Source organism: Fukomys damarensis, unplaced genomic scaffold (assembly GCF_012274545.1).
Source record: "Fukomys damarensis isolate Sample0158 unplaced genomic scaffold, DMR_v1.0_HiC HiC_scaffold_21, whole genome shotgun sequence".
NCBI classification, from domain to species: domain Eukaryota; kingdom Metazoa; phylum Chordata; class Mammalia; order Rodentia; family Bathyergidae; genus Fukomys; species Fukomys damarensis.
The window spans coordinates 38,016,307-38,026,212 of NW_022900933.1; the positions used below are offsets into that span (position 1 = coordinate 38,016,307).

Here is a 9,906-nt window from a genome sequence, read left to right on the forward strand (position 1 = left end):
GCAGCCTCGACCCCCTCTTAGCCCCATGCCACCCCCGGGGGCCTGGGCAGCAGCAGCTGCTTGCAGAAGTCGAGGTCCGCAGAGCCGGGGAGCCGAGGACCCTGTGGTTCCCTACACCCCCAGGAGGCTGAGGCAGTGCCCGCCCAGCCCAGAGCCGGAGGGGGCCTCCACGCCCAGTGCCCCGGCTCCACTCTGCCTGTCCCCCGGCACCTCTGAGTCCATCCTGCCGCACCTGAGCAGTCCACGCCGGGAGACCCACGTGCCCAGGACCGTGCGCAGCCACCTGTGGGGTCACAAGGGCCCGGTCAATGGCATCCAGTGGTGCCCAGTGCCTGCCAGCAGCCAGCTGCTCCTGTCGGCCTCCATGGACAAGACCTTCAAGGTAGGGCCCTGTGTGGTGCTGGGAGTGACTGCCATTCCAGAGAGGGCTGCCCCTTGAGGGTCCGGCTTGTGGAGCCCAGCCTTTCCTGACCCTGGCTCCTCCAGTCACCGGAGTAGAGCCAGGGGACGGAATCTTCCTTCCTAATCCCGTTATTGTTATTGGCTTTGTGGTTTTGGTGACAGGTCTCCACTAGGTAGTTCAGCCCAGCCTTGACCATGTAGGGATCCTCTTGCCTTAGCCTCCCGAGTGCTGGGATCACAGAGGTGCAGCCCCACACCCGGCAGTGGTGCTATGTCGTTTTATCATTGGATTGTTCCGAATTGGTGTCCCTGCTTCCCTATTGTCACCGTTAATAGTTTCTGACTTCACACTCTTGTATTGCTGCTGTGTACATTTTTATTTCCCTTCCTGTGCCTGATATTTCTTTAGGATCCCCAGGGGCTGGAGGCCTGGGGTTTGGTAGTGTCCTGAGTCCTGGGACCCCACCTGCAGTCTGGTTAATCCCTGCTCCTCAGGAGGCAGGAGGGACATGAGTTTGAGGCCAGCCTGGGCTGCTACTGGGACCTGAAACAAAAAAGCGCACACACTTGCCTGTAGCATGGCGTCCATTGCTAGTGCAAGCAAAAAGTATCAGAAAAGGGGAAGAGAACCTGCCTCAACCTGCCCCGCGCTCAGACCAGAGACTGTTGTCTCTCCGTCTTGATCGTGCGGGGCCGAGGGAGACTCAGCAAGGAGGTTCTGATAAGTGTTTGGAAAAAGGGTGGGAGGAGGGTTGTTCTGTTGAATTCCACACCTGCGGAGCCTGACATTTGTTTTCAAGAAATGCAGCTTCAAGGCAGGTGCGGTGGCGCATGCCTGTGATCCCAGCATTCTGGGAGGCTGAGGAAGGAGGATTGCAAGTTTGAACCCAGCCCTGGCAACTTAGTGAGACCCTGTCTCAAAGTAAACACTTAACAAAGGAGAGGCAGTGTCCGTGTTCTGTGTCCCGTGCTTGGTGATACTGGCAGCAAAGTCAATAAAAGGGTGGTCTGAGCAGCGCAACTCTGTAAACAGAGAAGCCGGCCGGGAGGCAAATAGGAGTGTTTGTGGAGTGGCTCCCAGACCTGGCTTCGCATCAGCTCTGGGGTGGCGTGGCCTGGCCTTCCCGCTGCTGTCCCCGTCAGCCTCTCGGCCGGTGTGCTGTGCCCACCGGGACAGGTCCCAGCAGAGCTCCCGCATCCTCCCCCCTGCTCCGGGGCTTTGACTGGCTGTTAGGTGTCCAGGCAAGCTGTGCTCCTGGGCATCTCTGACGCTGGGCTCTGACGGCTGCCCAGGAGCCCACCCTGGGGTGGAGCCTTTTCTTTTTAGATTTAATTTTCTTTAGTCCACGCCTGCAGCCCAGGATGATCACCTTCCTTGTGGGGAGGTGGCACACGTGCATGATGCATCTTTGTTCCCTCAGGTCCCCTCCCCTCCCCATCTTTGTTCCTTCCTTCATCCCTTGGTCCCTTCTCTTTTGCAAAAATCTATCTTCCTGTTTCTGGTTACCTATTTTTTATTATACTTTTTATTTTATATTTTGGGTTTCTTATGTAAGGGAACTGTGCGCTATTTAACTTTGTCTTCTGAGTTGTTTCATTTAACATTATGGTCTCAGGGTGCACCCATTTTCCCACCAAAGACTCCAGTCCATTCTTTATGCCCTTGAGCTTAGCCAAAAGGCTGAGAAGTGATTATCCTTCTTTATGGTAGAGTAGTACTCCATTGTGTATAAATACCACATTTTCTTTATCTAGTCACCTGTTTTTTAAAATTAATTAATTAATTAATTAATTTTTCCATACTGGGGATCGAACTCAGGATCTTGCGCTTGTGAGGCAGGTGCAGTGCCACTGAGCTACATCCCAGCCTCCATTTATCTATCCATCTGTTGACGGACATACAGGTCACTTCCAAGATTTAGCTATTATGTGTTGTGCTGCTATAAACATGGGTGTGCTTGGGTCACAGTGACGTGATGTCTTTTGTTTTTGTTTTTTCAGACAGGGTCTCACTATGTGGTTGAGACTGACCTGGAACTCACTATGTAGCCCAGGCTGGTCTCGAACTCACAGCGATCCTCCTGCCTCAGCCTCCCAAGTGCTGGGATTACAGGCGTGCACCACCCTACCCGGCTGTGATGTGATGTCTTTAACTGTTTTGGGAAGACACCTAGAAGGGGAACAGCTGGGTGAACAGGATTTCATTTCAGTTTTTTGAGGAATTGCCACACTGATGTCCATAGTGGTTGTACCGGTCTGTGTTCCCACCACCAATATAGAAGGGTCCTTTTCCCCCATGACCTCGCCAGCATTTGTTATTGTTTGATTTCTCTGTGGTGGACATTCTTTCTGGAGTAAGGTGGAATCTCAGTGTTGTTTTAATTTGCATTTCTCTAGTGGCTGTGATGTTGAGCATTTCTTTTGTTTGTTTTTTGGTACCAGGGATCAAACTCGTGTCTTTGCGCTTGTGAGGCCATTGGAGGCACCATTGAGCTAAATCCCTGGCCCTGTTGAACATTTCTTCATGTGTTTATTACCCAATTGCTCTGCTTCTTCTGAGATTCATTTGAGATGCCTGTTTTTTGTTTGGGTCTTGTATTTTTTGGGGGGGGTTGTACTTCTTTTTAGTATTTTATTCTAGGCACAAGCCTCCTGTCTGAGGAATAGCTTGCGAAACTTTCCCGTTCTGTAGGCTCTCTTCACTCAGCTGGCTTCCTTTGCGTGCAGAAGCTTGTTAATTTGCTGTGATCCCGTTCCCATTCAGATGTTTGTGATGTTTTGTGCAGCTGGGGTTCCGTGGAGAAAGCCCCCTGGCTTACGACTTCCGGGTTGTACCTGGTTTTCTCCAGGGCTGGGTCTCTACCTGCTTGCTGAACTGAGGTCCTGGTCTTTCAGCCCGGGGCCAGCAGGGGGCAGAGCCACCTGAGGGGTTGCTGTTGTCCCCGATTGTCTCCTTGCTGACATTCCCTCCCTGGGGCTCTGGTGCCTCCCTCCCTCGTCCTGTCCAGATCAGAGTTCTCCCTGCGGGGGGGGGGCCCAGCCGAGGGCGCTGTCCCTCCTTCCGACCCGAGGGAGCCCAGGGCGCGGGGTCTAAAGCCTGCTGAGCGCGGAGCACATCCTGGTGTCTGAGCTCAGCACTGCCCCCAGGCAGCGAGGACCGTGCGGGCTCTGCCTGGAGGAGTGGAGCGGGAAGCCGGCCCCGCTTGGGCAGTTCCAGGCTGGCCCTAGGATCCGAGTGGGGTTTGTGTGGAGTGGCTTGCCTACCCCTGTCCAGCTCTGGGGGCCACCTCGGGGAGGCGCTGGAGGTGACCGCGTACAGAGCAAACCCGTCACGTGGGCTGGGGCTGAGCCTCCTGACCGTTTTCTTCGGGGGTGTCACGAAAATCAAGGCTCTCATGAGCCACAGAGGCGGGGTGTGGGCTGGAGTTCTCCGTGCTTTGAGCCAGTCTAGTTTCCAGTGCCCAGGGTTCTTTGGCAAATAGGCTTTGGGCAACGTGGACACCAAGAATTCAGTTTGGACCCTCCCCCGGTTTGTGGAATTTTTTTTGACAGGGTCTGGCCATGTAGTTCAAGCTGGCTTCAAATTGAAGGTGACCCTCCTGCCTCATCCTCCAGTGTGCGGGCATGCCCAACTGTGTTTGTGAAGTGGAGATGATTACACATGGCTTTGGTTTTGGGGAACAAACGGCTGTGGGTTCCCCGGGGCGGTGTCAGGTGCGTGGCTGGCACCCGGTGCTGCCCCCTTCCCACCTCCAAGTCAGACCTCCTTGCCACGGGAGTAGCTGCTAGGCTCCGCGTTTCCTGACTAGGGGAACCATGCCAGGCCCATTTTTAGATCCTCCGTAGCACCTGGCACAAAATTTTGTACACGTTAAATGATCAATAAAGAACTAAACACTGTCTGGGTTTTGCTGCCAGGCTTTGGGAAGGGATTGAGTTTGCCTGCACAGCTCCCGTGTACCGCTGGGGGGCACTGTAGGCCTTCGCATCGGCGGCTGCCTGAGCTTCTAGAAGGGAGAAGGCCCTCTTAGGGTAAAATTTACGGAGGGATGATTTCTCTTCTGACCGCGAGAAAAACAACACAAAGCACCTGATTAATCTACAGAACGTGAAGTGCCAGTTCCTCCTCTCCTGAAGGGTAGCCTTGGAATTCATAAATTTCAATCGGGCATATTGCAGTGGAAAGATATTTATTTTAATACGCTGTAAATGTTCTGTGAGCTGTAAACTATGCTTATATTAGTTTTGAAAAATTTACAGACTGAGCAATTAAGTAAAATAAAACAATGACTCATGTTTCCGCCCCACCGCTCCGCTTTCTTGCCTGAGGAGCCTCCCTGGCTGGCTGTGCTCGAGCCCCTCTTGCACGTGCTCTTCCTTCCCAGCCAACTGACCCGGCTTTGCATCTTTGCACGCCACACACAGAGGCAGAATTCGGACTCCGATGCCTCTTTTAAAGCAAAAAAGCCAAACATGATCCCCTTCGCCCAGACACAGCCGACCCTCCTCCTTGGTTTTGCGTGGGCTCTGTGCCAGGTGGGGAGGCTTCGCCCTCGGGGACACTGGGCGACAGAGCCACCTTGTGCCTCTGACACACGCAGGGTCGTTCAGCCCAATGAAATGCTTTGCTTTATGGAACGATTTTCTCTAGGGGTGGTTTTTCAATAACAAGTTTCCTGAGAGTACTTTATTTGTGCTGATTTTGTGAGACAGGGATTTGCTATGTAGTTCGTCCTAGACTTGAACTGGCCATGAAGCCCAGGCTGGCCTTGAACTCACAGTGATCCTTCTGCCTCGGCTTCCCGAGTGCTGGGATCACAGGTGAGCACTGCTCCCTTAAAGTATTTGTAAAAACCTTTTCAGTTTTGATAGGGAATGTAATAGATGCTTATTGTAAAAGCCTTTGAAGATGAAGAAAAATGAAGAATGAAGGACAGGCATTGTGGTGCATCCCCACCCTGTCTTCCGAAGGACCCCATGGCGTCCCTGCGCACAGCACTGCACTGTGCCCACCCCTGCCGGTGTAGCGGGCATTTTTCCATTCAGTGAAAACTCACAGGCCTGGGAGTGCTGCTCTGTCCAGATGTGTGCAAGGCTGTAGGTTTCATTCCTAGTCCCAGAAAAACAAAACAAACACAGAAAAAGAAAAAAAATTTCCCCATACATGTTTTTTGTGACTTTCTCAAATTCCCAACTCTGCCATTTCCATGTTGTTGCCTGTAATTTACTGTTTTCATTTTTGGGGTAATCAATGCTGCTGTGATCATGGCTAGAGGTAAACGCGGCCTTTTTTGCTGCCTTGCTGGGAAGAGGAGGGCCGCTGATTCACAGCCCGGCTTTCAGCGAAGGCTGCTGCGTGCACACCCAGCAAGAGCTGAAAAACCTTGTGCCTGGTTTCCCTGTGCTTGGGCAAGAACTATGGGAGAGAAGGTGGATCACCAGCAGTCACAGGCTGCAGAGGCCAGGGCTGTTCTTTCTCACTCCCATTTTACAGGTGAGGGAGTTGAGGCACAGAGAGGTTAAGGGGCTTGTGAATGCTGGTGGCTATAGGACTGCAGAGCTCCCACCCGCCTCGCTCCCTCCTCTGAAGTCCAGGAGGAGAAGCCCGGGCTGGCTCTGGCTGGGGCCTGTGGGGTGACCAGATTTCTGTGCTTGGGATTGGAATTTTTATTTATGACAGGATGTTGCTGGTTTGTCATTGTCAGTACATGGGCTGGTCTTAGGGTGTCTGGGGAGGGCGATGTGGAGAGCAATCTGTGTCCTATGCTTCTATGCAGAAACACGGGATTAATGGACCTGAGGGTCTGAGTGAGGTTCAGGTTGGTTATGAAAGCATCATTCTTGATAGGTTTTAGAAAACGAGACGGAGAAATGAGGTGGTGTGCAGGGTAAGGCTGGTGGAACATCACACGGACACCTGGCCATTTAGTCCCAGCATGCGGCAAAGCCACTGGAGACGGCAGGCTCAGGAAGTGCGCGTCGAGGGGAACGGGGAGACGACGGACAGGGAGAGCAGGCAGGGAGCTGTGCAGAGGTGGCCCGGCTGTGTCCTGGAGGACATGGCCCAGAGGGAGGGGACCTGGCCCTCCCCTCCCAGGCCACCCCTTCTGGCGGCGCGGGGGTGCAGGTCCCGTCCCTGGGAAGCGCAGTAGCTCGTCCAGTCTCATCCCGCATCATTAAGGGAAGAATGGAGCAATTTGGAAAAATGCTTTTAATGTAAATGAAAAATGCAGATTGGCAAATTATTTCGTGCTGCTTTTAAAACTTGGACGTGGAAGACTCTTAAAGGAGCCTGCCCAGTGCCCAGCGTGGCGATGTCCTTTTCCTTCTGAAAAAATGAGTTGTTGTAGATTTAATGTGTTTTATCATAAAAGTGATAGAATTTTAGGACAGAAATGAAAGTAAATGGCAGAAGAGAAAGGATGAACCATAGACCCCCCCACTGTAGTGAAATGATAGGGAGCATTTTGTACACAGCCTTTCCTGCCAGACCCCCACCCTGCATGTGTCCCCAAGTTCTAACCTCACCCCTCCACTCTGCCGGGGATGGAGCTCAGCGGTGCCTCCCAAGTACAAGGTCCTCAGTTTGATCCCCGGTATCCCCCCCAATAGTCAGAAGGGCCATTTGCCCCTGAGTTGCCAGTATTTTTCCTTGAAAAGAAGAACAGTGAGTATGCCCTTTGTCTTATTTTATTTTACCTCTACCATATTTACACAGTCCATATTTACAGTGTGTGACAATTACATTTCTCTGCACAAAAGACATCTTAATTCTTTTTATATCCCCTTCCTCGCCTCTTCCTTCCGCCCCCCCCTCCAGCTCTTGGTCCCCTCCCATTTGCAAAAAATTTATCGTCTCCCTGTTTCCTATTGTTTATCTTTAATTTTGTTCTTTGTTTATATTTTCGGTTTCTCACATAAGAGAAATCATGCCACATTTAAGCTTGTGTGTCTAATTTATTTCACTTAACAATATGGTCTCAAGGTGCATCCGTTTTCCTAGAAATGACTCAAGTTTAACCGTCTTTATGGCAGTGTAATACTCCATTGTATTTAAACACCAGACTTTCTTTATCCATTTATCTGTTGATGGACATAGCTTTAGAAATCCGAATAAAAAAAAAAAAAGAAATCAGAATCAAAGGGGCCTGATGATCTGCTGTGCCTGGGCCTGGATTCCTCCCGGTTCCTTCTCTGGCTGTGTCTCCCCGAAGAACGTCCACAGGGCAGGGCACCCACCTTGATTCCGGGCCTTCAGTTACCTGGAAGCTCTGCATATCCCTGGATTGAGTTGCGGATTTTCTCTTATTTTCTGCCTCTTTCTGCCTTTCTGTTTTATTCTTCAGTGACATTTTCTCTCACCTTATATTTCAGTCCTGTTTTTTATTTTTTTTGATGCTTTTGATGCTATACTTACATTTCTTAATGAAATTTATACTCAGCGTATACTCTGATACTCAGAACGAGTTGTTCTGTTGCACTTGCACATTCCAAGAGCTGTTACTTACTTCCCGGACATCCCTTTCTGGAAATGTAGCATAACATTCTCAAGTTGTTCCCAGAGGCGCCGCCTCAGCTGTCTGACTGCGCCTGCGCGCATGTGCGTGCGCGTGTCCGCGTCCACGCGGCAGGCTCTTCTGCATTGTCTCGCCTTGGGGTCAGCAGGTGGCTGGATGAGCTCACTGTGGTTCCTGGACGTGACTGTCTCAGCCTTGTCCCTTCGGAGGAGACCCTGCTGCTCCCCCGGGGCTCCCACATGAGCTGGGGAGGATGCTGGGGCCTAGGGCCTGGACACCACATCATTCAGCCCCAGTGCGTAGTGCGCCTTGTGGCAGTGCTGGCGCCTTTCCCAGCGCTCTCAGGCCCTGCCTGGCACCTCGCGGTACCGACGAAATTGACCCTTCCTTGCGTTCCACCCTTTGCATTTTCCTATTTCACGATTAATTTTATGAGCCGGGAAACCCAACCTCTCGTGCAGGTCCCGCGACCTGATAGTCACCTATATTTGACCTCCATGGCCGTGTCACTGGGTCCTCGGCAGGCAGGTGCCACAGTGACGAATGCGTGCGGATGCCAGCCTTGATCTGCACATTAACGGGAGGCCCTGCGTCCCCCCTCTGCCCCGTACCTTCGCCGGCTCCTAAGGGTGGAGAGTGACCTTCTGCCCACCCGGTGTGTTCCGCAGGGCTCGAGCACACCATGGCTAAGCAAACCTTTCCTGGAGAGAGAAATGTTTTTGACCATAAAAGAAATGCATGTAATTCTGTGGAAAAAACAGAGGTATAAAGAAGAGAAAATAGGCCTGTCGCCTCTGCACCCAGAGGCAATGACTGCAGACTTCTGGGTGCATTTCTGTCCAGTCTTAAAAACAAAACCAATTCAGCACAGTTCAGCGGCCGCCATGCATCTGGCCCTGGGTCCCCCTGCGCCAGGCATTTTTAATGCTGTAATCTGTGCAGTGGTTGTCAGCGTGGTCTGCAACCCCTGGGTCAGAGGGTCGAAACTATTTTCATAATAGCACCTAGCAGTTATTTGCCTTTTCTGGATCATTCTCCTGGGTGTGGATGGTTTTCCAGAGGCTATGGCACGTGTTGCAGTAGATTAAACACAGAAGCAGCTAGGAGACCCCAGCTATCTTGTGTTAAGCCCTACAGGAAGGAGAGCTGCAAAAATGTAAACAGTGTCTTCTCTCTTAATTTTTTTATCTTGGAAAATCTAGTTATTTTGATAAGAAATGTGCTATTTATGTTAACACGCAGTGGATTTATCATTACTTCTGCACAAGTTAAGTATTTCTGTGTGTGTGTTTGTTGTTTTTTGGTACTGGGGATTGAACTTGGGACCTTGTGCTTTCGAGGAAGGCAGTGGAGCCACTGAGCAAAATCCTCTGCCCCAAGTTAGGTATTTTTAAATGTCATTGGTTTGCATTCTGGAGGTACTCCACATCATAGCTGGGATGCACACAGCCCTGGGGGTCTCTGTCATCTAAGAAGGTTGGGGGACCCCTGCTTTATGCCTGGAATCCCATTTTCTGGTACCGAACTAAGAGATGGGTGAAAACAGCGTCGAATGGCAGCTCTGGGCGGGGGGAAGTTTCACCCCAGCCTCCTTCTGCTTGGTTAGAGCTCCAGACTACGTGATAAAAAGTGATGGGGGAAGTTGGCCTGGGATTTAGTTCAGTGGTTCCACCGCCGGCCTCACAAGTGAAAGGTCCTGAGTTCGATCCCCAGTACCAAAAAAACAAAAACCTAATAATTAAATTACCCAAAACTAATAGTTAAGTTACTCAAGACAGTTTGCAGCTCCTAAATTGGAGCATTCAAAGTACTTGGACAGATAGATGAGAATGGAGATAAGCAAAGAATAAACTATTAACCAAAACATGATGGGGGGTTCTGCGCCTTCCTGCGCCCTGTGCCCCTTTCTCCTGCCCTTCCTGGAGATAATTTAGCAGCATCACAGCTGGTGGGAAAATCTCCCCCAGCATACACTCAAATCAGAATC

At 51.2% G+C, this 9,906-nt stretch overlaps 1 protein-coding gene across 1 annotated transcript in view; it reads left to right on the plus strand.

The window, feature by feature from the left end:
• The first annotated feature begins 6 nt into the window (after window positions 1–6).
• Wdr25 (WD repeat domain 25) overlaps window positions 7–9,906 on the plus strand; it is a 123,609-nt gene continuing 113,709 nt past the window's right edge. Inside the window, exon 1 of the mRNA XM_010609117.2 lies at window positions 7–382. Coding sequence (XP_010607419.1) covers window positions 26–382 — 357 coding nt within the window. The 5' untranslated portion in view covers window positions 7–25. The remainder of the gene's footprint in view (window positions 383–9,906) is intronic.